General features: G+C 39.9%; 5 protein-coding genes and 1 pseudogene across 5 annotated transcripts; 4 read left to right on the forward strand and 2 right to left on the reverse strand.

Moving 5' to 3' along the window:
• Positions 1-9,032: 9,032 nt before the first annotated feature.
• On the forward strand, positions 9,033-10,793 carry LOC120289116 (mechanosensitive ion channel protein 6-like). The gene is made up of 5 exons (XM_039303644.1): positions 9,033-9,175; positions 9,318-9,509; positions 9,775-10,158; positions 10,290-10,407; positions 10,551-10,793. The coding sequence occupies exons 1-5, from the start codon at positions 9,033-9,035 to the stop codon at positions 10,791-10,793; spliced, it is 1,080 nt and encodes a 359-aa protein (XP_039159578.1).
• A 16-nt stretch (positions 10,794-10,809) lies between these two features.
• Positions 10,810-11,691, forward strand: LOC120289117 (mechanosensitive ion channel protein 6-like). Its single transcript, XM_039303645.1, has 3 exons — positions 10,810-10,839; positions 10,926-11,128; positions 11,316-11,691. Exons 2-3 carry the CDS (start codon positions 10,926-10,928, stop codon positions 11,689-11,691), a joined length of 579 nt encoding a protein of 192 aa, XP_039159579.1. The 5' UTR covers positions 10,810-10,839.
• LOC120288977 lies at positions 11,653-14,403 on the forward strand (annotated as a pseudogene).
• A 33-nt stretch (positions 14,404-14,436) lies between these two features.
• On the forward strand, positions 14,437-16,676 carry LOC104451662 (pentatricopeptide repeat-containing protein At5g40410, mitochondrial-like). Its single transcript, XM_039303646.1, has 3 exons — positions 14,437-14,482; positions 14,707-16,191; positions 16,305-16,676. The coding sequence occupies exons 2-3, from the start codon at positions 15,208-15,210 to the stop codon at positions 16,674-16,676; spliced, it is 1,356 nt and encodes a 451-aa protein (XP_039159580.1). The 5' UTR covers positions 14,437-14,482; positions 14,707-15,207.
• Positions 16,677-17,471: 795 nt separating this feature from the next.
• LOC120289118 lies at positions 17,472-17,942 on the reverse strand. Its single transcript, XM_039303647.1, has one exon. The coding sequence runs from the start codon at positions 17,940-17,942 to the stop codon at positions 17,472-17,474; it is 471 nt and encodes a 156-aa protein (XP_039159581.1).
• A 32-nt stretch (positions 17,943-17,974) lies between these two features.
• LOC120289119 lies at positions 17,975-18,640 on the reverse strand. Its single transcript, XM_039303648.1, has 2 exons — positions 18,454-18,640; positions 17,975-18,243 (listed from the first exon to the last, which is right to left on the reverse strand). Exons 1-2 carry the CDS (start codon positions 18,638-18,640, stop codon positions 17,975-17,977), a joined length of 456 nt encoding a protein of 151 aa, XP_039159582.1.
• Positions 18,641-23,008: the final 4,368 nt, after the last annotated feature.

The following is a 23,008-nucleotide window of genomic DNA, read 5'->3' on the forward strand; positions in this document are numbered from 1 at the left end:
TTCAACTCGCCGTTAAACAAAGCAACTATGAGATTTGTCCTCTTTGTAGCAATTGTTAAAGGATGCTTTATCCATCAATTGAATGTGAAGAATGTGTTTCTTCAAGGGTCATTGAATGAGACGGAGTTTATGGAACAACCATCGGTTTTTGTGAGTTCTAAAATGCCTAACTCAGTTTGTTTACTCAAGAATGCATTATATGGTTTAAAACAAGCTCTGGAGCTTGGTGTAAAAAATTCAACAACTTTTTGCTGGAATGGGGATATCTATTGTTGTTTGTTCTTTACATGAGTCAGCACAACTTGGTATTATTGTTATTATATGTGATGATATTATTTTGATGGGCAACTCATCATCCCCACTTTGGGAATTAATAGAAGCCTTGAGAAATTTTTCTATGAAAGATATTGGATGACTTCACTATTTTTCTGTACCCAAGTTTACTAGTCCAAACCTATTTTTAACACAATATAAATATGCTGGTGATTTGTTGAAAGTAAACATGCAAGACAATAAGCCGCTTGAGACCCCATTGTTAATCATAACTCATTCAATGGTACAATACATGGAACCTTTTCATAATCTTTACTCCGTTCAAGTCTTGTAGGTGGTTTACTATATCTAACAATCACAAGATCGGACATCTCTTATTCAATAAATCAAATCTGTTAGAAAATGCATTATCCTACAAATGGCGATTTCAAACTGTTAAAACTGTGTTGTAATATGTGAAAGAAACTCAGCAATTGGGGCTTTATCTTCACTCTAATAGCACGTTGTATTTATATGAGTATGAGGACTCTAGATTGAGGGATCGAGTTTTGCACTTTCTTGGGATTGAATATCATTTCATGGTCTGCAACTGGTGTCATTTATCGACAAAGGTTGAATATAGGGCCTTAATTTCTGCCACAAAGGATGTTACATACGTTTCTTTTGTATTGAGAGATTTGGATATTCAAATCACAAGTTCAACTTTGCTTTATAGTGCTAACTGCTCAGCCATTTCAATGGTAAACGAATCCAATCCTTCATGCGAGGACAAACCACGTGGAGATCGATTTTCATTTCATTCAATTGAGAAAGTTGCTCTTAAGTCACATGAAGTCCACTATGTCCCTACTACTCATCAAATTGCTGACATATTTACTAAAGCTTTACTGCACTTTGATCATTGCAGGTTACGATACAAACCGAGACTAGGTTTTCCACCTAATCCGAATTTGAGGGAGGCTGATAAAGTTAATAATATTGTTGGTGAACAATCGAAGATTAGATTAGATGAGGAGATAAAAGTTGATTCTCCGCCATCGAAGATTATATTAGAGTAGGAGATATGATTTGATTATGATTATTCTAATTGCATATTAATTGATCCGATCAATTCATAAGATTAGATATTCATAATATTGAATAGAAAATATTATTATTTCATCTAGTTGTCTTCTTAATATAATAGCGCATGTACAAGTAAAAGCAAAGAGTATATTATGCCTTTGGTAGCCTATTCATTTTGCTGAAATAATTTTCGGAAAAATGTTTTCCAGATTTTCCTAGTATTCGTTTCATGAAAATGAATTCTTGGGGAAATTTTTTTTTCGTGAAAGGAAAAAGTCTTCTAAATTAAGGGAAAATGTTTTCACTTTTGAAAAGTGGAAAACATTTTCCTCACTTAATCTCTTTTATCTCACACATCTACAAATTCCCACTTTCTCCTCCCCTTTCTTTCTTTTTTTTTTTGTTTGAATTATTTTTTAATTTTATTTTTCTTTTTAATTTGAATTATTTTTAATTTCCTTTTTCTTTTCTATTTCTTTTCTATTTCTTTTCTTTTTTTTCTTTTCTTTGTTTCCCAACTTCTTCTTTCTGCGCCGCTCAGTCGTTGCTGGGGTTTCTAACCTCGAGCTCGTCGATCTCAAGCTTGCACTCTACACTCTTGCTTATCATTTTCTTTATTTATTCTACCCTGCAATTGTATATTACTCAAGCAAATGGCTCTACATGCTTTGCTTCTTTTTTCTTTTGTTTATTAGAACACAAAAGACATATTAGGAGAACAGCCACTCATTAGAAGATTCTCATGAGGGTTGTACATGCTTTGCTTCTTTTCTCTTTGCTTATTTTTAAAATCTATATGAACATTTTTTTAGAGTAGATAAACGTTTATTTACAATGAGGGAACAAATATATAAAGTAAGTTTGCTTGAATTTAAAGGCAAGTTCATATTTGATGGATTTATAAGTTGGTAAGTGATGCATGTCTATGGTGAAATCTAAAATATTTTCTTTACCGAACATTTTCGTGTTTAAATTTAACAAAAATATTGTCATTTTCCTAAATGACTTCGAAAATATTTTCTGAAATCGCTCATTTTCCGCGAAATGAACAGACTCCTTAGTGTTAAATACTTCTTCTCCTGGGAAATTTATCTTTGAATCATTGTTTTCTTAATTCATTTGATTTTCTTCAGTTTTTAGGGTGAGAGACTTAAGACCACCCAACATTGACATCAGAGCTCAATTTACCAACAAATTTGGACTCAATAGTCACGTGAGAGTTATGGGTTTTTGCGTCTTTGACCTAGGCTTCTTTAAACTAGTTTTTGAGGTGAGATACGTCCAAAGCCATCCAATATTCTCTGGTGGCATGGGGACAAGTCATTCAGTGCACAAATCGAATTCATGATCTTGTGAAAAACGACGACCCAATTAACTATCAAGCCAATTGATACAGTGACGAATTAAATGAAGTCATCGCATCAACCAAAGGGTTGTCCTTTTTTTTTTTTTTTTTTTTTCTTTTTGGGTTTTAAGACGATGGAGAGAATCTCTTGGTTCTTTAAAAATAGTGATGACCTTCAATGGACGTGAAAAAGAATTGCAAAAGAAAAAGAGAAAAAAGGTAACGAGGAGAAATAACACTGGCAAGAAATGCCCTTCATCGTCACTTCCAACATAACGTTCCCATCAAATGTCATCAGCAACCCGAAATGCTTCTCCACAAAACGAATATAGACTCTCCTCAGCTTCCTATTAGAACCACATGGCTCTCTCTTTTCGAGCTCCATTTTTGCCAATTACTGCAAGTTAGAGTTGGGATGTGATTTATACTCCCATTGATAAAAAGGCACAAAGGTCCTCTCCTTGATGACCGGGATAATGCCCCGAGTCATCAAAAATCAATTAGATTTGTGCCCATGAAAAATTGGGTTTATATAATCTATTTCTTTTCTAATTGAATGTTATAACAATGAGATGGAATGTGCTTATTTTAGTGAAATCAATTGCTGGAAATATAGACATAGTTTAAAGATGAATTAAGATAAATCTTGTTTTGATTTTTCTCGCTTACTTTCTATTTCGTTGTGTTTGAGTGCTTAATCCCAATAGTTAGGCTCCGTTGAGTGCCATCAACAACTTGTTACGTCTCAATATTTTCGTAGATGACTAATAGATTTTCTACTCATTCATTTTTGTATGCAATGCAAGCGATTATTTTCACGAATTTTTTTTCAAATCATTCATCTTCCGTGAAATAAGTAGTTTCTCATTTATCTAATGATGCAGGGAAAGCGACTACTTTCTTGTAAGAAGAAGAAGAAGTCGTTTTCTCCCAATTTAAAGTTACTTTCTTTCGGTCCACATACAACGATCGTCCGCATATTGAATTAGCTTTCTGTGATCTAAAAACATCGGGAAAATCATAATATATATATATATATATATATATATATATATATATATATATATATATATATCCCGAAACCGGTTTTTCCTCCGAACGGACACTTAAAATCTCCTATTAAACTAAAGCGACCGCGGCCGAGACATTTATTCTAGCAAGCAGGCGTGCCGGACCGCAATTGGGGAGGCGGGTGGTCCAAAAGAGAAAGCGATGCCGACGTCACGACTCACGGGATTGGCAAATTGCGAATTCATTTATGTTGACTCTCCCCTTATGCACGACCTCTCCGTCGCCTTTGGGCCCAATTAGAAATTGGAAAATCGCGTCATTCGTGTGGGCGCCCACCTGCTCATTCTAATTTATCTTTTCTCCTCGTTTGCTCATTTCGACACTCATCTACCCCCCGTCCCTTTCCCGGCCGGATTCCCTATAGTCGCCCTCTATGATTTTATCGATATATGCTATTATAATCTTATCTGGATCAATGCGGTTGGAAATTATGTCAATTTGCATATTTTTTTTGTTTTTTTTTGATATATTAGAATATTTAAATAATAAATCACGTCTATCTAACAACAGTAAACTTTAATAACCAATTGTGATGTCTCCAAGATGATCTCACACGCGAAGTCATATAAATATGACAAATTGAGCTTTTCTAATGCTAAGCAAGTTTCTTGTCATTTTTTGCCGGTAGGTGGGAACGGGATCTTCTGGCTCTGTTCTTTGAACATTGACCAAATTGCCAAGAGACAATCAAATACGTACAGTCTTCTAAAATAGTGATAAGCCGCGAGAACTATTTTAGCCGTCAACCACATAAATTTGAGACGGTGTCGCTTTCTCTTTTTTTGGGATCTTCTGATCATACTGGACTTAAACATTGCGTGATTGACGTCAATGTGCCCTCACCTAAAAGATTCCCTATTTATTATAGATGTTTGTGATGTGATGAGAATTGATCGGGAGGCGATGAGTTTCTTGAGCATACATTTTAGACTTTGAAGTGGGTCGCGACATGGATTTTCGCATCGAACTGGAGCTGATTTTGGCATTTACTAAAGAAAAGACGCCATTTTTGTTGGAGGGTAGAAGTAAGATGTCGAGTATATTCTGGACAGCACCCTTGATTTGGGCTGGGAAAGAAAAGGACTCGTGCCGAAAAGGGAATAATCACCAAGCAGAATGAAAAGAGATTTCGTTGTATTTTGTAAATAATACAGAAGTCGTTTTCAATATTTGTTATACAAAATAATATGTATCAAAAATCGCGATCAAGTTCTGCAATTTGTCTCAAAAGTGCAATTAAGAACTTCCTTCAACTCCATTTGATTTGAGTAATGAAAAATGTCGACATCATTTTTCTTAATACTTTTTGAGGTCACGTGATAACAAGTGGGCTTCACATTAAGAGAGAGAGAGAGAAAAAAAAAAAAAGAAGACAAATACAACCAATTAAAGGGAAAAGAACTGTAAAAGCAATAAAAATGCACTGCACAATGAATCCATCCGAGTGTTTAACTGGAATGGGGCACCCTTGCCTCCCCACATTCACCAGCGAGGGCAGCCCTATGGGCTACGATGAAGGCCAATGACCCTTTGGCAAGAATGAGAAGGTGAGGGCCGGCAAGCCCTTGTTAAGTATATAGGAAGAACCTAGAAGGCTAAATGGACTTAATCAATGTTATTTAAAGTAAACAACATGAAATGAAGACGACAAAAAACTATCAATTTGCCTAGAAGATTGACTCATAGACTACCTAATTAGTCTAGTAATCTAAACAATATCCGATTTTATGTTTTTTATTCAATTTCTTTAAGAGATGAAACAACACATTTTGTCGTCCCTTATTTAGTCTGAATCCGATTCGCAATTGACCACACATAAACAACAATGAACCCATATTTTTCCTCAGGCGTGTTTTTCACCCGACTTACATTTAGAGCAGTTTTTACTTTGAAACACTAGGGATATTCACAAGACGCGCAAGTCCTCAACAAATCTTTAAAATTGTCCGGGAATACTAGGTTTTCTTTTCATCAATCGGGATAACCGCATCGCAAGTGTTCAACCTCTCTGCTCGATGTTCTACCAAGCGTATGTACTCCCTTCTAGATACAATTCCCAGAACCTCGAAAACCACGATTCAACGTGGCCACGTCGCTAAGTACGTCGTCATGTCTCATGCTCCTCGCTCACGTAACTCGTTAGCTCGACACAAGTCATGCAAGATTCAGGGCTCTTTTCCCGAAAGCGTGAGCATGGATGCATGCCTTCCAAAAATCTCGCTCAAGTGGGGACCAGCATGGATCGGATCGATCACAGCAATCCCATTACGTGGATCTCGGTGGGGACCTGGGAGGGGGACGTTGCTGCTTTTTAATTCGATGGGGGCGGGCGAACGGAAGGATGGCGCCATCGCCTGCCCCTGTTTCGACGGGAGCGCACGTCGAACGTGGTTCTTTTCGGGGTGCGGGGGCTGGAGCTGGGGGTGTTGACCGGTCGAGAGTTGAACTGAAACCCCGTGACGTAGATCGAGACAGCGTGGCCTCTCCTGCCCATTTTTGTCTTGTCTCTTTGCGAAGGGGTCCTCGTGGGGAATGATGAAAGACGTGGTGGTGGTACGATGTCGGGTGGGCCTCGAGTCTAGTCGGAGACTCAGAGTAGCCCGGCCTCCCCTCCGTGAAGAACGAGGGAATCGTTTGGTCAAAGCCTGGCGCTGCGTGATCCACGTGGAACTTACGTCACGCGCACAAGGATGTGATTTAATCCATATAATATCTTAATATCACCCACAAAAAAAAAAAAAAATCTCAAACTCGCGCAATCATATCACATTCAACTTCCGAAATTGTACATCTCTGCTATATTCTAAAATAGTACCGCATTGTCATATTAAGTCCAAAAAATCTCTAAGTCTATTACAATTTGAAGTGGAGAAATGTGACACCCACATATTAATTTGAGATAGATGTGACGTAATAATAATTTGAAATTTTTTAAATGCAAAATTAGTTTGACGATAAATATAGCATGCATGTGTCGATTTATGAGTTTTTATGACATGAGATAAATGTTGCATAAATAAATCATTTTGAGATTTTCTATGGCATGGCCCTATCTTTTTCATAACACCAAGACTCCAGTCCCATTCGCAGTAGGCATCTCATTTTGTGGGTAGAGGGCCTCCGTTTCAACGCCACATTTAACACGATGATAACAATCAAGGTTTTTTTTTTTGTTAAACAATCAAGAGTTCAAACGCATATTCTTTCTTGTCACCTCTTTTCGCTACTAGACACAAAGTAGCGTTGAAGTGGATATTTGAATACCTTTTCTAGTTCTTAATTTATGGCTTTGCAGAAAGGCAAAATAGAAAGAGGTTTTGCCTAAATGCTCAAGATCTAGAGCTTTTGAAAAATGAAATAGAAACGAGATTAAAAAATATATTCGAAGTGCCTTTTTATTACAAGGAAGACGTATTTAAAAAATTAGAACCGTCTCGCATTTTTATCTTTTGGTCTTTGGAGGTGAAAGAGTGAAATGCTCGCTCATTCCCACTGATGGAGATGCAATGATCTGATCGATCCACATGTAGGCCAAGCCCTTAAAATAACTATTTTGAGTAGCCAAATAAGGTGTTAACTGTTTTATCCAATTTAATCATGTCATATCGAATCCTATGATTCAAGAAAATAAAACATGGAAGACGAAGAGGGCATGAGCTTATAGCATTTTTACATATTTGGATTAAGTTGATATCGTAAATGTAAATGTATCTATGTTCTCTAGTAATCAAATTCTATCTAAAACTCTATCATCATTTTAAAGGCAAAAAGGGTCATTTCCTATTCTAATAGAAGTATAAATTTCCAGATGGGTTTCGAGAAGTCCAACTTTTCTTTTCTGGCTGTAAGGTTGCCTGTTGACTTAGAATCCAAAGAATTTGGGCTAGAAGAACATTACAAGGCCACGTCCAAAATCCTACATTAGATTTTGAAAACACGAGTTTGATAATCTGTCCAAGCCCACTAAGACCGAGACGTAAATGGATGGGCCTCGGGGACGATACTGCATATCTAAAAGCCATTCGCGCCTATCTTTCGGTTTGACCTGGCCCGCCTGAGAGAAATCATACAGGTCTTTTCTTTCAACAAGATTACATCCTCGTGGAAATTCAAATCGGTCCACCCATTTCGAGGCAAAAGAATTGAAAGCTCTAACGATTGAATTTATCGCGATGAAATTCCGATGGTAAAATGAGCAAGACTTTCCATGTTCAGTTCCTGCTCGGTATGGTTCCTAATGAATCCATTTGACTATTTTGGGAAAAATAATAATTTGAAGTATCACTTCATGGGAAGGAGGAAAGACAAAATGAATCAAAGTTGTGAACACAATAAAATAATTAGGACGTTATCCTCCTTTTGAGTATTCTTGATGCTCATTCTCTACAGAGGAAGGACAGAAAAGAGAACCTTTAGAGATTGATGCTTAGAAGTGCGTTATTCTCTCAAGACTCTTGCTCATGGAACCACAAAAAAGAAAAAGGAAAAAAAAAGCTCCGCTAGACTGATCTGCATACTGTTGAAGAAATAGCTTTGATTTAGGATCCAGTGTAAGGTACCCATCGAGAGGCGAATTCCTAGATCATTCAATTCCCGATTGGCAATATATCTGTCGATGATGGCGAATGGAGTTGCAGTTCCGCGTTTATGGCCGTCCAAACTCGAAGCTTCGTCTGCTTGAGATCTTGACTTAACTGCTCAAAGATCTGCTTTCCCGTGCAGGTCATGGTGCCATGCTCGCATCTTGTGTCACTCGAGTTCATATCATGATCTTCTTGATGACATTTAGATTCTATCTACACCATTCTTTTCCGTTGGAATCAATTCTGCTTGTCGAAGTTCTATGCTCTGCAGTGTTGATACCTTAAACAAGGATCCCTTTGGCGTGTCATTCACAAGAACAGTGGATTTCAGAAATCAGACATTGATATTAAGCAAGTGGAGCATATATGTTATGACCATGGAGCATATATTCACCACAAAAGGTTGCAGATCACTTTTCAGGACTTTTAAAATCATTGTCACTTCCTGGGAAGTCCATCAAAACACAAGCAAGAGCACACAACTAGCTGAAGAGAGAAACAAGCACGACTTCTTGTAGAAATACTGGTTTTCCAGGATTTTCACATGGATCGGTCCATCAATTTTGGCAGCCAGGGAGGAGAAATTGCAGTGAATTGTGAAAGCAGCGAAAGCTCGAGTAAAGAGACCGTTATGAATAGAAGCAACACTCCCGGAACGTTTGAGAGACCCAGACCCTCGTTCTATGAAGTACTAAATGAAGCGCTTCGCCGACAGAGCCAAGACACATCCGACCGGCTTAGCTATCAATCGAGATCCAGTCCAGATGGTTCTTCCGCGAGAGCCCATGGACAAAAGTTGTTTGGAGCAAGGTGAAGTCTCAGTTAACGCACCTTCATGGTAAGGAAACGCGTCAACCAGATGAGCACAAGGACGATCTGGTCGAAGATCTCCCCGAGGAACTGAAGAAGATGACATTTGGCGCGTTCCTGATTCTCCAATGCTTGGTTCTATTGATAATTGTGCTTGCCTTGATTTGCAGCCTCAGTATTTCTAGTCTAAAGAAGCGAACCCTGTGGGATCTTCCGATATGGAAATGGGAAGCAATGGTTTTGGCTTTAGTATCAGGACACTTAGTATCAAGTTGTGTGGTTGGGTTGTCGTCAAAGTGGTCGAACGGGTTTTCCTACTGCACAGGAGGGTTCTGTACTTCATCTACGGACTATGGAGGGCGGTGCGAAACTGCCTCTGGTTGGGCCTTGTTTTGCTCGTGTGGCATCTCGCTTTCCATCCCCAAATGGAGAAGAAGGCTGGTGGCCGGGCATTGCCCTATGTGACCAGGGTTTTAGGGTGCTTCCTGGTGGCATCAGTGATTTGGCTCTTGAAGACGCTCCTCGTTAAGGTCCTCGCTTCATCCTTCCATGTCAATACCTACTTCGAACGGATTCACGAGGCTCTATTCGATCAATTCGTCATTGAGACACTCTCGGCGAAAGCAGCAATAAGTACAATGCAGGGGAGGAGGAATGTGGCGATGCCTCCAGGACAACAGAGTTGCAGCATGTCAACGCTCCTTCAAATGATCTCAGAGAGAGACTTCTACCGAAAGGTGACAGATCGATGAAGAGTGGAAGATCAACAGACCATCCCAAGATCGGAGGAAGCGCAGATTTAGCTGGAAGGAGGATTAATCAGAAGAGCGCGTTGGCTTTGAATATTGGGAGGATGATGGATATCATTCAGCACGAGACTCTATCGACTCTGGATGAGAAGATACTGGATTCAAACTTGGAAGATGGGTCTTCGATGGAGATCGGAAATGAGGGCCAGGCAAAAGAGGTGGCCAAGAAGATTTTTCTCAATGTGGCCAAACCTGGGTCCAAGTAAGTGTTAGGTTTTGCTCTTCTTGTTGGGAGTAACATTCTTATCTGTGAACTGCAAAAACCACCTGAAGATGTTCAGTGATCAGTTCCTACTTTCACCTTTCAGTGTCTTAATTTTCCTCATTTAACAGGCAGATTTGTAAGGATGACCTGATGCAATTCATGAACAAGGATGAAGCTGCGAAAATCATAAACCGTGCTGCTCCAGGAAAACGCGTAATTGACGAGACATCTCTTGAAAGTTGGGTGGTGAGCAACATTTTCCCTTCTATAAACTACAAAGGATAAGTCATCAAGTACAACTGATATGATCAGCTTTCCCTCCCTCCCTCCCTCCCTCTGTGACATATCTTAAAGCCATGTGAAAATACTGAGAGTTTGCTTTGTCATAGATTAATGCCTTTAAAGAGCGCAAGGCACTTGCGCGATCTCTCAACGACACCAACACAGCTGTCGACGACCTCCACAACATGCTTAACGTTTTAGTGGCTATCATCACTGCCGTTATCTGGCTTATCATACTTGGAGTCCCCATCATGCAGTTCCTTGTCTTCATAAGCTCGCAGTTCCTTTTGTTGGCCTTCGTTGGAATAGCTGCAAGATGGTATTCGAAGCAATTATCTTCTTATTCGTGATGCACGCATTGACGTTGGTGACTTCTGCGAAGTGGATGGAGTACTGGTACGCATCATGGGGGACAGAAAGATCTGTTCTCACCAGTTAAATTTTGTAACCTTTCCTGCTCTTACTCTCGTTCTGGTTCTCAGATGTTTGTTGAAGAGATGAATATATTGACCACTGTGTTTCGGAAGCTCGACAACCTGAAGATCAGACACCCCAACAGCGTCTTAGCCACCAAGGCTATAAGCAATTACAACCGTAGCACGGAGATGGTGGAGATCATTAATTTTTGCCTGCACATCTCCACTCCCATGGGAAAGATCAACAAGCTGAAAAGGAGGATTGAACGGTACGTATATGACTTCATTTCCTTCGTTTTGTTGGAACTTTTATTATGCTAATGTCATCTTTCATCTGCATAATACGAGGTCGATCCATGCTAGAGAAACAAAATCGAATTAGGACACAGCCTCAAGATCTAATGTTTCCTTGATGACTTCTACTAACCTGCGATGATTCGTCGCTGGAAACTGCAGGGATGTGGAAAGCCGGAGCGACCACTGGCACCCAAATCCAATGGTCCTAATAAGGGACCTAGAGGACATGAACAAGATAACCATGACACTGTGGCTCGTGCACAGGATCAAGCACCACGATAACAAAGGGAGGTTGATGAGGAGGGCCGCCCTGATCGAAAACTTGATCGAGATATTCAGACAGGAGGAGATCGAATATCGGATGCCTCTCGACGTGAACGTCCGCAACCTGCCAAGCCCCACCTCGGACCGGCTTCCTTCCAATTGGACAGCCTGTGCCACCGAACACAGAAAGCTAACCAACCGGGATGATCAAGAGAAACCAATTTATGGAGTAAGGCATAATTCCTACTGTGTTCGAAAACAATTAAGATGAAGGCGTGAACCGTTGAATCGAGACCGATCAGACGGTTGACATATTAAGTGTCTTTAATCTGACGGTGGACAATACTAACTGTCCAACGGACATACGTTTACTTTAATCCTACAATAAATCCTCAGGCTATAGAAAGATCCCGAAATTACGCTTTCCTCCAAATAAATGCTGTAGGTTTTGCGGGAACCCATGATGTATATGAGTTGACTCTTTACCGTTTGTTGCTCTTGCTCTGGATGTTTGAACTTCAGTTATGGAACATGATAACGAAATGCTCTCCTTCATTAGTCCTGTTCTTCGATCTCTCCCGCGTTTACTTCAAAACCCAGAACTGCAATCGCCCATTGAGGGCTCGAAGCGCTCTGTCGTGCGCACCGTCGCGCCGGCTCCATTCTTGCTCCGATGCAGACTCGCTTGTGTCGTTTCTGATACTTGCCTTGAGCAAATGCTCCTCCGCCTCTAGCTGCGGGGCGGTTCACGCTCGAGTCGTCAAATCCGTGAGTTACCGCCATGGGTTCATCGGCGATCAGCTCGTGTCGAAGTACGCGGAAGTGGGCTGTGAGGAACATGCGGAGAAGTTGTTCGACGAAATCCCTGAGAAAGATTTGGTGTCGTGGAATTCTTTGATTTCGGGGTATTCGCGTAAAGGGTGCCTGGCTAAGTGCTTGTATGCATTCCGTAGGATGAGAAATGAGACTTTTATGAACCCCAATGAGGTTACTCTCGTGTCGGTCATCTCATCTTGTGCTGATGTGAAAGCTCTGGATGAAGGTAGGTCCATTCATGGGCTCTCGGAAAGATTGGGCATGTTGATGGAGGTGAAGGTTGTTAATTGTTTGATTAACATGTACGGAAAATGCGGGAAATTGGGTGCCGCTTGTCATTTGTTTGACATAATGCCTGTGAGGAGCTTGGTTTCATGGAATTCGATGATTGCTGTATATGCTGAAAATGTGTCACCAATGGAAGGGATCAGTTGTTTTAAATTAATGAGAAGGAATGGAATTCAGCCTGATGATGCCACTCTGGTGGCATTGCTTCAAGCATGTGAAAGTGTAGGTTCTATTAGACTAGGAGAATCTGTTCATTGTGTAATATGTCGCCATGGGTTCTATGGACGGATGTCGATTGTGACTGCTCTTTTGGATTTGTATGCCAAGACTGGGAGGTTGGATGCCTCATGCCAACTTTTTCTTGAGATAAGAAACCCAGATAGTATTGCTTGGACTGCAATGCTTGCCAGCTATGCTGCTCATGGGTACGGGTCAGAAGCAGTCACTCTCTTTGAACTCATGGTTAAGAAAGGTATGAAGCCTGATCATGTCACATTTACTCATCTATTAAATGCTTGTAGCCATTCAGGGCTAGTAGAAGAAGGGAAATGGTACTTCCGAACTATGTTTGAATTTTATGGGTGGAGCCTACATTAGACCACTATTCATGCATGGTTGATCTCTCGGTCGTTCTGGGTCCTTAAAAGATGCGTATGAGCTTATCAAAAGCATGCCAATGGAACCTAATTCTGGGGTCTGGGGTGCTCTTCGGTGCATGCAGAATTTACAGAAATGCTGAACTTGGAAAGGAAGCTGCAGAGCACTTGATTAAACTGGATTCTTCAGATGCAAGAAATTATATTGTGCTCTCAAATATATACTCAGCAGTCAGTCTATGGAAAGATGCTTCAGAAATGAGAGCATTGATGAAGGAAAATTGTCTTACCAGATTGCCTGGATGTAGTTATATTGAACACGGAAATAAGATCCATCAATTTGTCGTGGGTGACCGGTCTCATCCATTGTCACATAGGATATACACCAAATTGACAGAACTGATTGGGAAGATTCGCAAGGCTGGACTTGCTCCTAAAACAGAATTTGTCTTGCATGATGTTGATGAGGAATTGAAAGAGGATATGATCAATGAGCACTGCGAGAAGTTAGCAATCTCATTTGGGATTTTGGTGACTAACCCAGGTAGAACATTAATAGTAAGGAAAAATCTAAGAATATGTGGCGACTGTCACAGCTTTGCCAAGATCATATCATTGATTGAAAAGCGCACCATTATAATTCGAGATCCAAAGCGGTTTCACCATTTTACTGGTGGAATATGTTCATGTGCTGACTATTGGTGACTCAGTTTCAAATTCACCATTTTCCTAAAGGAGGTTAGAATCTGTACAACAGATGTATAGCTCAATGCAAAGCTTTGTGGTTAATTGGCAATTTCTAACTGAGACAGGTCGCTGTTGTGTATTTTTCAGTGTTGGAAACAGAACAAACTTCTTGTCCGCTCCTCAAAAGGATTGGTAGAAACAAGAGGTACTTGAATAAAATAGGAATCTGTTTTGCTTAGTATTACAGAGACGTGGTGTAGATTTGATGCAGCTCCTTTTGTTGGCCTTCGTCTCTGGGAGCAGCGGCAAGACGGTATTCGAAGCAATTATCTTCTTATTCGTGATGCACCCATACGGCATTGGCAACCTCTGCAAAGTGGATGGAGTGCCGGTATGCATCAGAGGGACAGAAAGATCTGTACTCACCAGCTAAATTTTGTGACCACCTTTCCTGTGCTCACTTTTGTTCTGGTTCTCAGAAGGTTGTTGAAGAGATGAATATACTGACCGCTGTGTTTTGGAAGCTCGACAACCTGAAGATTGGACACCCCAACAGCATCTTAGCCACAATGCTATAAGCAATTACAATTGTAGCACGGAGATGGAGAATTAATTTTTGCCTGCACATCTCACTCCCATGGAAAAGATCCACAAGCTGAAAACGAAGATTGTACAGTACGTATATGATTCATTTTCTTCATTTCGTTGGAACTTTTATTATACTAATGTTGTCTTTCATCTGCATAATACGAGGTTGATCTGTGCTATAGCAACAAAATTGAATTAGGACAGAGCCTAGAGAACTAGAGTGCAGTATCAGAGCATCCTCTGCTTGGTCATGGGGTCTCATGTTTCCTTGATGACTTCAACTAATTCACGCTGATCGCTGGAAATTGCAGACATGTGGAAAGCCAGAGTGACCACTGGCACCCGGGTCTGCTGGTCCTAATAAGGGACCTAGAGGACATGAACAAGATAACCATGACGCTGTGGCTCGTGCACAGGATCAAGCACCACAAAAATTCAGAGAGGTGGATCTGGAGAGCTGTCCTGATTGAAAACTTGATCGAGACATCAGACAGGACGATCAAGAGAAACTAATTCATGGAGGCAAGGCATGATTCCTGCCGCGTTCGAAAACAATTAAATGAAGGCGTGATCTGTTGAATCGAGACCGATCAGACATTGACATAATAACTGTAACCTGACTGTGGATAATACTAACTTTTTAACGGGCATCCATTGACTTTAATCCAACAGTTTGTCCTTCAGCTATAGAAAGAACCTGAAGTTACATATTTTCCTCCAAATGAATGTCGTGAATTGCGGGAGCCCATGATGTATATGAGTTGACTTTTTGCCGTTTGTTGTTTTTTGTTCTGGATGTTTGAACCTCAGTGATGGAACATGATAACGAAACGCTCTCCTTCATTGGTGCTGTTTCCAATCTCTCCCGCGTTTACTTCAAAACCCAGAACTGCAATCGCCCATTGAGGGCTCGAAGCACTCTCTCGTGCGCACCGCCCTGCCAGATCCATTCTTGTTCTGATGCAGACTCGCTTGTGTCGTTAGTGGGCTGTGAGGAACGCTCGGAGAAGTTGTTTGAGGAAATTTCCGAGAAAGATTTAGTGTCATGGAATTCTTTGATTTCTGGGTTTTTGCATAAAGGGTGCCTGAAGTGTTTATATGCATTTCATAGGATGAGAAATGAGACTTCTATGAACCCCAATGAGGTTACTCTCCTATCAGTCATCTCATCTTGTGCTGATGTGAAAGCTCTGGATGAAGGCAGGTCCATTCATGGGCTCTCGGAACGATTAGGCATGTCGACGGAGGTAAAGGTTGTTCATTCTCTGATTAACATGTATGGAAAATGTGGGAAACTGGCTGCCGCTTGTCATTTGTTTTTAATAATGCCTATAAGGAGCTTAGTTTCATGGAATTCGATAATTGCTGTGCATGCTGAAAACGAGTCACCAATGGGAGGGGTCAGTTGTTTTAAATTAATGAGAAGGAATGGAATTCAACCTGATGATGCCACTCTGGTGGCATTACTTCAAGCATGTGAAAGTGTAGGTTCTATTAGACTAGTAGAGTCTGTTCACTGCATAATATGTCGCCATGGGTTCTATGGACGGATGTCGACTGTGACTTCTCTTTTGGATTTGTATGCTAAGTCTGGGAGGTTGGATGCCTTACACCGAGTTTTCCTTGAGGTAAGAAATCCAGATAGTATAGCCTGGACTGCAATGCTTGCCAGCTTTGCAGCTCATGGATATGGGTCGGAAGCAGTCACTCTCTTTGAGCTCATGGTTAAGAAAGGTATGAAGCCTGATCATGTCACATTTACTCACCTATTACATGCTTGTAGCCATTCAGGCTTGGTAGAAGAAGGAAACGGTACTTCCAAACTATGTTTGAACTTCATGGCGTGGAGCCTACATTAGACCATTATTCATGCATGGTTGACCTGCTCGGTCGTTCTGGCTTCTTGAAGGATGCGTATGAGCTGATCAAAAGCATGCCGGTGGAGCCTAATTCTGGGGTCTGGGGTGCTCTTCTCGGTACATGCAGAATTTACGGAGACGCTGAATTTGGAAAGGAAGCTGCAGAGCACTTGATTAATCTGAACCCTTCGGATGCAAGAAATTATATTGTGCTCTCAAATATATACTCAGCGGTCGGTCTTTGGAAAGATGCTTCAGAAATGAGAGCATTAATGAAGGAAAATTGTCCAGCTAGATTGCCTGGATGTAGTTATGTTGAACATGGAAATAAGATCCATCAATTTGTTGTGGGCGACCGGTCTCATCCATTGTCACATAGGATATACACCAAATTGATAGAACTGATCAGGAAGATTCGCTAGGCTGGACTCGCCCCAAAACAGAATTTGTCTTGCATGATGCTGATGAGGAGTTGAAAGAGGATACGATCAATGAGCACTGCGAGAAGTTAGTAATCTTATCTGGGATTTGGTGACTCACCCAGGAAGAACGTTAATAACAAGGAAGAATCTAAGAATATGTGGCGACTGTCACTGCCTTGCCAAGATCATATCGTTGAAAAGCGCACCATTATAATTCGAGATCCAAAGCCGTTTCACCAGTTTACTGACGGAATATGTTCGTGCGCTGACTACTGGTGACTCACTTTCAAATTCGGCCGAGTAACTTTTATCCTCTTTTTTTTTTTTAAATTATAAGGAGGTTAGAATCTGTACAACAGATGTACAGTTCAATGCAAAGCTTTGTGGTATTCTAACTTAGACAGGTCGCTGTCGTGTATTGATTTAGTGTTGGAAACAGAACGAAACTTCTTGACCGCTCCGCAAAAGGATAGGTAGAAATGAGTGATGTTTCATTGAGCTTCACAAAAATAAAAATAAAAAAATAAATAAAAAAATCCTAGATGTCTTCCTCTAATGACAAGTTACCTTTATTATTCAACTACCATAGCAAACGAAAACTGGGTTTTCATGGATGGAGATGATCTCCAAAAATGTCTTTGGGCATCATTTCCTGTCGTAGCCTTAGAGCAATGAGATATGTGGAAGATATCTAAGAAAAACTCAAGAGTCTCTTTGGAAGGGATTACAATTCACTGGTTTTCAGAAGAAGATAAGCGATCCAAACAGATCTAACAGTCATTTTATTTTCTTACATCACTGCTTACCTTCTGCATACATTCCCCTCCCTCCATGTGCACTTCCACATGCAACCTCAAATGATTCTTCATTGCCCGCTAAATCAGGTTTCACTTCCGACCCAAAGCTCGAAACTGCGCAATCCCTTGCGAAGAGACCAGAAGCAGCAAATCTGTCCGCTCCTCCCATAATCGGCATTGGTGCTGTTATTTTGACTCTACTCTGGTAATTTGTCTTGTAGGTCTGGCCAAGCACTCCATCGACGCTCGGGCTCAGCGAGTAGAATTTGAAGTTGAGCTCCAAATGGGCATAGCAGTTGTCCTTTGTCACATTGTATCCGTGCACCCGAGATTCCTCTGCTGTAATGGGTACTACCCGAGCAACTATCGCGAACAAATCTTCCATTTTGACCTCCACCTTGTTATTCGTCACGGGCCGTCGGATCTCCAGTCCTGTCTCCGGTGACCACCATCTTTGGCCCTCGTCCATCGGCACCTTGATTTCTTCTCCATCAAAACGGATCAGCATATTGTTCGCCAGCTCTTCCCACTTTGAAACTCGCCGTGCCCCGATATAAAGCTTATGGGACCCAAACAAGATGCCGACAGACTCAACCCAGGTGAAGTCCCTTCCCTGCTGCTACTCTTGCCAATGAAATGGGCATTGATGTGAATGCTAGGATCAGAAACCAAGCAGAAGTCTTTGTCCTTCTTGCCGTGAAAGTAGAACATGACCCCATCACCTCCGATGAATCGTGGATCTTGGCAGACAGCCCCTGGCCTATCACAAGCTAATTTTGATCCAAAAGAAGTTCATTAAAACATTACTATGTAAGCGATATTTTGATTGGGACTATAACAAGTTAGGAACAGCAATGCGAGAACATAATGAGTTTAGTGAATCGTGTTCATTCCAAGGCAATAGGCAGTGCAAATAGGTACCAATTACGCACGAACTTTCATAAGAGAGATGGTGAAGCGGCAAAGAATCCATTTCTTACCGCAGTAAGGTTTACAAAGTCTGCAATCTACTTCACAGAGTCTAGGACAAGCGGCCGGACAAGTGTGGAGGATTCCATAACACTGGCCGAAGAACGGATCGTGGCACGCCGCTTTCCCCGCGCTCGCTCCGATGGTCATGACACCAAGGAAGCACAGCATGCCGAAAAGCAGCGGCGGGCCTCCCATGTTTTCCTCACTCTCTTCCTTGCAGCCTGAGTTCAGCTCAAGAGAAGGGTCAGTACTTAAACACCATCGGATGCACTTGAAGTGCTTGGCAGCACTAAACACTGAACTAATACTGTGAAGTAGGAGAGCGAGGTTAGGTGGCTGCTTGCGCGAGAACTCTGATAAATTGGAACGAGGTCAACTCCTTGTTTTTCTAAGCATTCGATCGGGCACATGGAAGCAATGCAGTTTGCGAGTACGCATCGAGATTCTGAGCGTGCTGTAGTCAATGTTCGCAGTCTTCCATGAGCAGAAACCAGTGGTGTTACGAAAGCTGTCAATTGTATATTTTAACATTCGTCCGCCGTTGGATGGATCCAATGTCTAGGGACGAGAGTTGGACGACTCTCTCCATGTGGGATCCTCGCGAGGATTTATTGCACTCCAGACTTTTTCCATGGTTTCATTGTGATCAGTGTACGTAGATTGGAACTAGTTTCGATGTGTACTGACACTCGAAATTCTCGAAGGAACTTATGTGGACATGTTCTTAGTGAATCGATCCTCTTGTCTAGTAATATGCCACAACTTGCGCGTCAATCCCAACTTCAGCATTTGGTTAGATATTTTGTAATAACCCCAGTCCAATGAAAGCAAGGAGTAGTGGTCGGGGCCAAAGGGTTTGAACAAAACTGACAGACTTATAAGATGGCAAATGGGGTAGGAACAAACTGAATCATGCACTGAACAAGGAGAGAGCAATCTGGAGATATGTGTGTGTGTGTGTGTGTGAAAACTAAAATTAACTCTCGGAGACATTTTTTGATGCAACAACAAATTTTCCTTTCAAAGTCCAAAGCTAATCAAGTCCAAGCTAGAGCACAACTAGGATAAGGGTACGTTTGATTCAACATTTTGAAAACCCATTGGGAAAATACAAATAGTTTAACCTAAAGGACTTAGGCAAATGCAAAGGCCGTTTGATAAATTATGTTTTGAGAAGTAACTTTGAGAAAAATATTGTTTAGTTAAAAACATATTTGAAAAGCCCTTTTAGTGATTAATATTTTTTTTTTTAATTTCATTTGTTTAAAATTGAAAAAATAATGTATGCAACTTTTTAAATATAAGTTTTGACAATAACACTAATATATATATAAAAGACCAAACCCTTTATCGAAATTTTTAATTTTTACTTGCTTAAAACTGAAAAAAATAATGTATGCAACTTTTTAAATATAATTTTACAATAAAATTTAAAAATCAAATATATATATAATTTTTTTAAAAAGATCAACTCTTCGTCGAAATTTTAATTTTTATTTGTTTAAAATTGAAAATAATGTATGCAATAAATATAAAATTGAAAATAATGCTAAAAATTATATATATATTAACAGATCAAACCCTTCATTGGAATTTTTTTAATTTTTATTTTTAAGATTGAAAAAATAATGTATGCAACTTTTTAAAAATAAATTTTGACAATAATGCTAAAAAATCAGATACATATATAATTTAAAAATCCTTTGTCAAAATTTTTTAATTTTATTTGTTTAAAATTGAAAAAAAATGTATGTAACTTTAAATATAAATTTGAAAATAATGCAAAAAATCAAATACATATATATAATTTTTTTTTAAAAGACCAAACCCTTTGTCGGAACTTTTTAAATTTTTATTTGTTTATAACTGAAAAATAATGTATGCAACTTTAAATATAAAATTTGACAATAATGCTAAAAAAAAATCAAATATATAAATTATTTTTTTAAAAGACCAAAATTTATTTAATTTTTTTTAGCATTTATGTAAATTTGATTTTTTAGCATTATTTTGGCATTTAAAGAATGAGTGATGATAGTTTTGGAAAAAAAAATAAGTTTCAATATTTGGCCAAATGTCAAAGCTCAAAGTTACCCTTACTAGCATTGGGCTTTCACTTTCCCATGCTCACTTTTACTGTCTACTAAAATAAGCCAAGTAAACAGACTAGTATTTCCCAAGGGCTTTGAAAGTCGAAAGCCCTTTGGAATATTGAACCAAACGCACCCTAAGTGACCTCTTAAACGTACCTATTAGTACATCAAAGGACAAAACCGTGAGGCTTAGTATAAATTAGGCCAAAGTGGACAATACCTCAAGTGAATTAATCTAGGATGTCTCATTATGGTATGAGAGTGGGAACACTTCTAGTAGGTGTGTGGTTTAAGGACGAATCAGGCGAAATCTAGTGGACTTGTAACGACCTGGTCCAATGAGGGCGGAGAGTGGTTGTTGGAATCGAGGCCTGGACAAGGAGCGACTCCTATCGGACTTCTAGGATGGCAAAGGAGCAATAATGAAACAAACTATGCATCGAATAAGAGAAGAGCGGTTTGAAATATGTGTGTGTGTGTGTGTGCGCGCGCGTGTGCGTATGTGTGTGTGAAAATTAAAATTAATTCACTAGATTTAACGTAACGACGAGCTTTGCTTTAAAACTCCAAAGTTAAGCAAGCCCAAGTTAGAGAACTACCGGATGGGTGACCTCCTAGAAAAATGTATGTTTGTAAATCATTTGACAAAACTGCGTGAAGTTCGATAAGGGTCAAGCCAAAGCAGACATACTTTAGATGCATGAAGATGATCATTATCCTAAAGGGTATTATTTGCATTCACTAGTTGTTTCGTTGGTTTTGGATCCCGTAATGAAATATCTTTCACTAAGTGTTATATTTTGGTTTTTATTAAATAAGGCTCAGGTTCTATATTAGTTTTGGACAGAGAGAGTCAAATATGAATGAGACTATACAATAATCTCGAATTCAGAAGTTGCTGACTTAACACGAGCTTAATATTAATGATAATCAATGTTGAAACCTAATCGTGATGACATCTAAACTCACTTAACATAATGATGGAAGCCCATTAAAATTAAAGTGGTTTATACAATATCGAGATGTTTTAACGTCGGATATTAATAGAATGAATAGAAAGCACTACTCTCTACTAAGTTCGAGGACACAACATCAAAATTTAATTAATGATGTTGGACAATGAGAATAACACCTAGTAGACGCTACTCTTAGATGGATATGAGGACACAACATTAAAATTTGATCGATGACGTTGGATAGTAGTAATAACACCTAGTACACACTCTCTAGATGTGTATGAAGACACAACATCAAAATGTAATCGACGTCATTGGATAATAGTAAATAACACCTAGCACACACTGCTCCTAGATGCATATGAGAATGCAACGTTGGAATCTAATCAACGATGACGATGCTAGACAAAGGAGTTAGCACCGGAATTTAATTGACTCGCACTACCGGGATATAGACACTCATCGAAATTGAATCTACGATGGAAATCTTAAGTTACAGCTAAGCTAGACTAAGTAAAGATAAAGTAATTTTGTGTGTTGTTCGGGCGAGTCCTTTGTTGGAATGCTCTGAATATTTATAGGCCAATTTGATAACCATCAATGGCCGGTTAATTTAAGAGTCGCTTCACGTTCTTTTTTGAACTACCTTAGTCATATCTTATTTGACAACATTCCCATGGCTTGATCGCAAGGATTGAATGTTCCTCTTGAATTTGGCGCCCTTTCAACCGTTCTCGCCTAATTCCATTGTGAATGTTGTGTCTTCACTAGTGACCCTCGGCTTCGACACATGGCAACCAACTCGCTTTGAATATCCTTTGTTTCATCACCACTTTTAAGCTAAGTTGATGTAAATTATAGCCCACATATGACAATGAGGGTGATTTTAGAACTTTCGCTCCATATGACCAACACGTGCTTGCAGGAGTATTTTTGGGTGTCAACATATGCCTTCCGTTAAAAAACATACCTTGTTCTATGCACAGTCCGCGCGTATAATCATTATATATTTATATTCTCTCGACACAGCTGATACGAATCAACGGCTCCTATTGTATGTTAACACGTCGCTTTGGCTTTTGGTAGATATTCTTAATTTGGAATCGTCATCTCGTACTCCAAATAGAAGAATCATCGTCTCTTTTTGGTACTTTTGTCTTTTTTTCTTAAACCCTATATCCTTTATACTCTGCTTGTAAGCTTTCCATGGCTACTAAAGCTCCCAAATTCAAATCTAAATTCTATATTTCGAACCTCGGTCCTTTTTCATATTGAGGAAGCCAGGTATTGTCGATTTCAACTGCTGAGCATTGTAAAAGAGCATACAAAAGCATTACTCCTTAGGCCTATCCTTTGAACCACAATCATGTTCCACCTCCTCTCAAGCCTTGCTTTTCAACCGGGAGGAATGAGAAACTCCCGATACGGTTTCCCTCCATCAAGGATATCTAGACATCTACTCCTATCAAGCTCGAAGCTTCCTTACATTCGAAAAAATTTCCATGCTTGGTATT

Source organism: Eucalyptus grandis, chromosome 10 (assembly GCF_016545825.1).
Source record: "Eucalyptus grandis isolate ANBG69807.140 chromosome 10, ASM1654582v1, whole genome shotgun sequence".
NCBI classification, from domain to species: domain Eukaryota; kingdom Viridiplantae; phylum Streptophyta; class Magnoliopsida; order Myrtales; family Myrtaceae; genus Eucalyptus; species Eucalyptus grandis.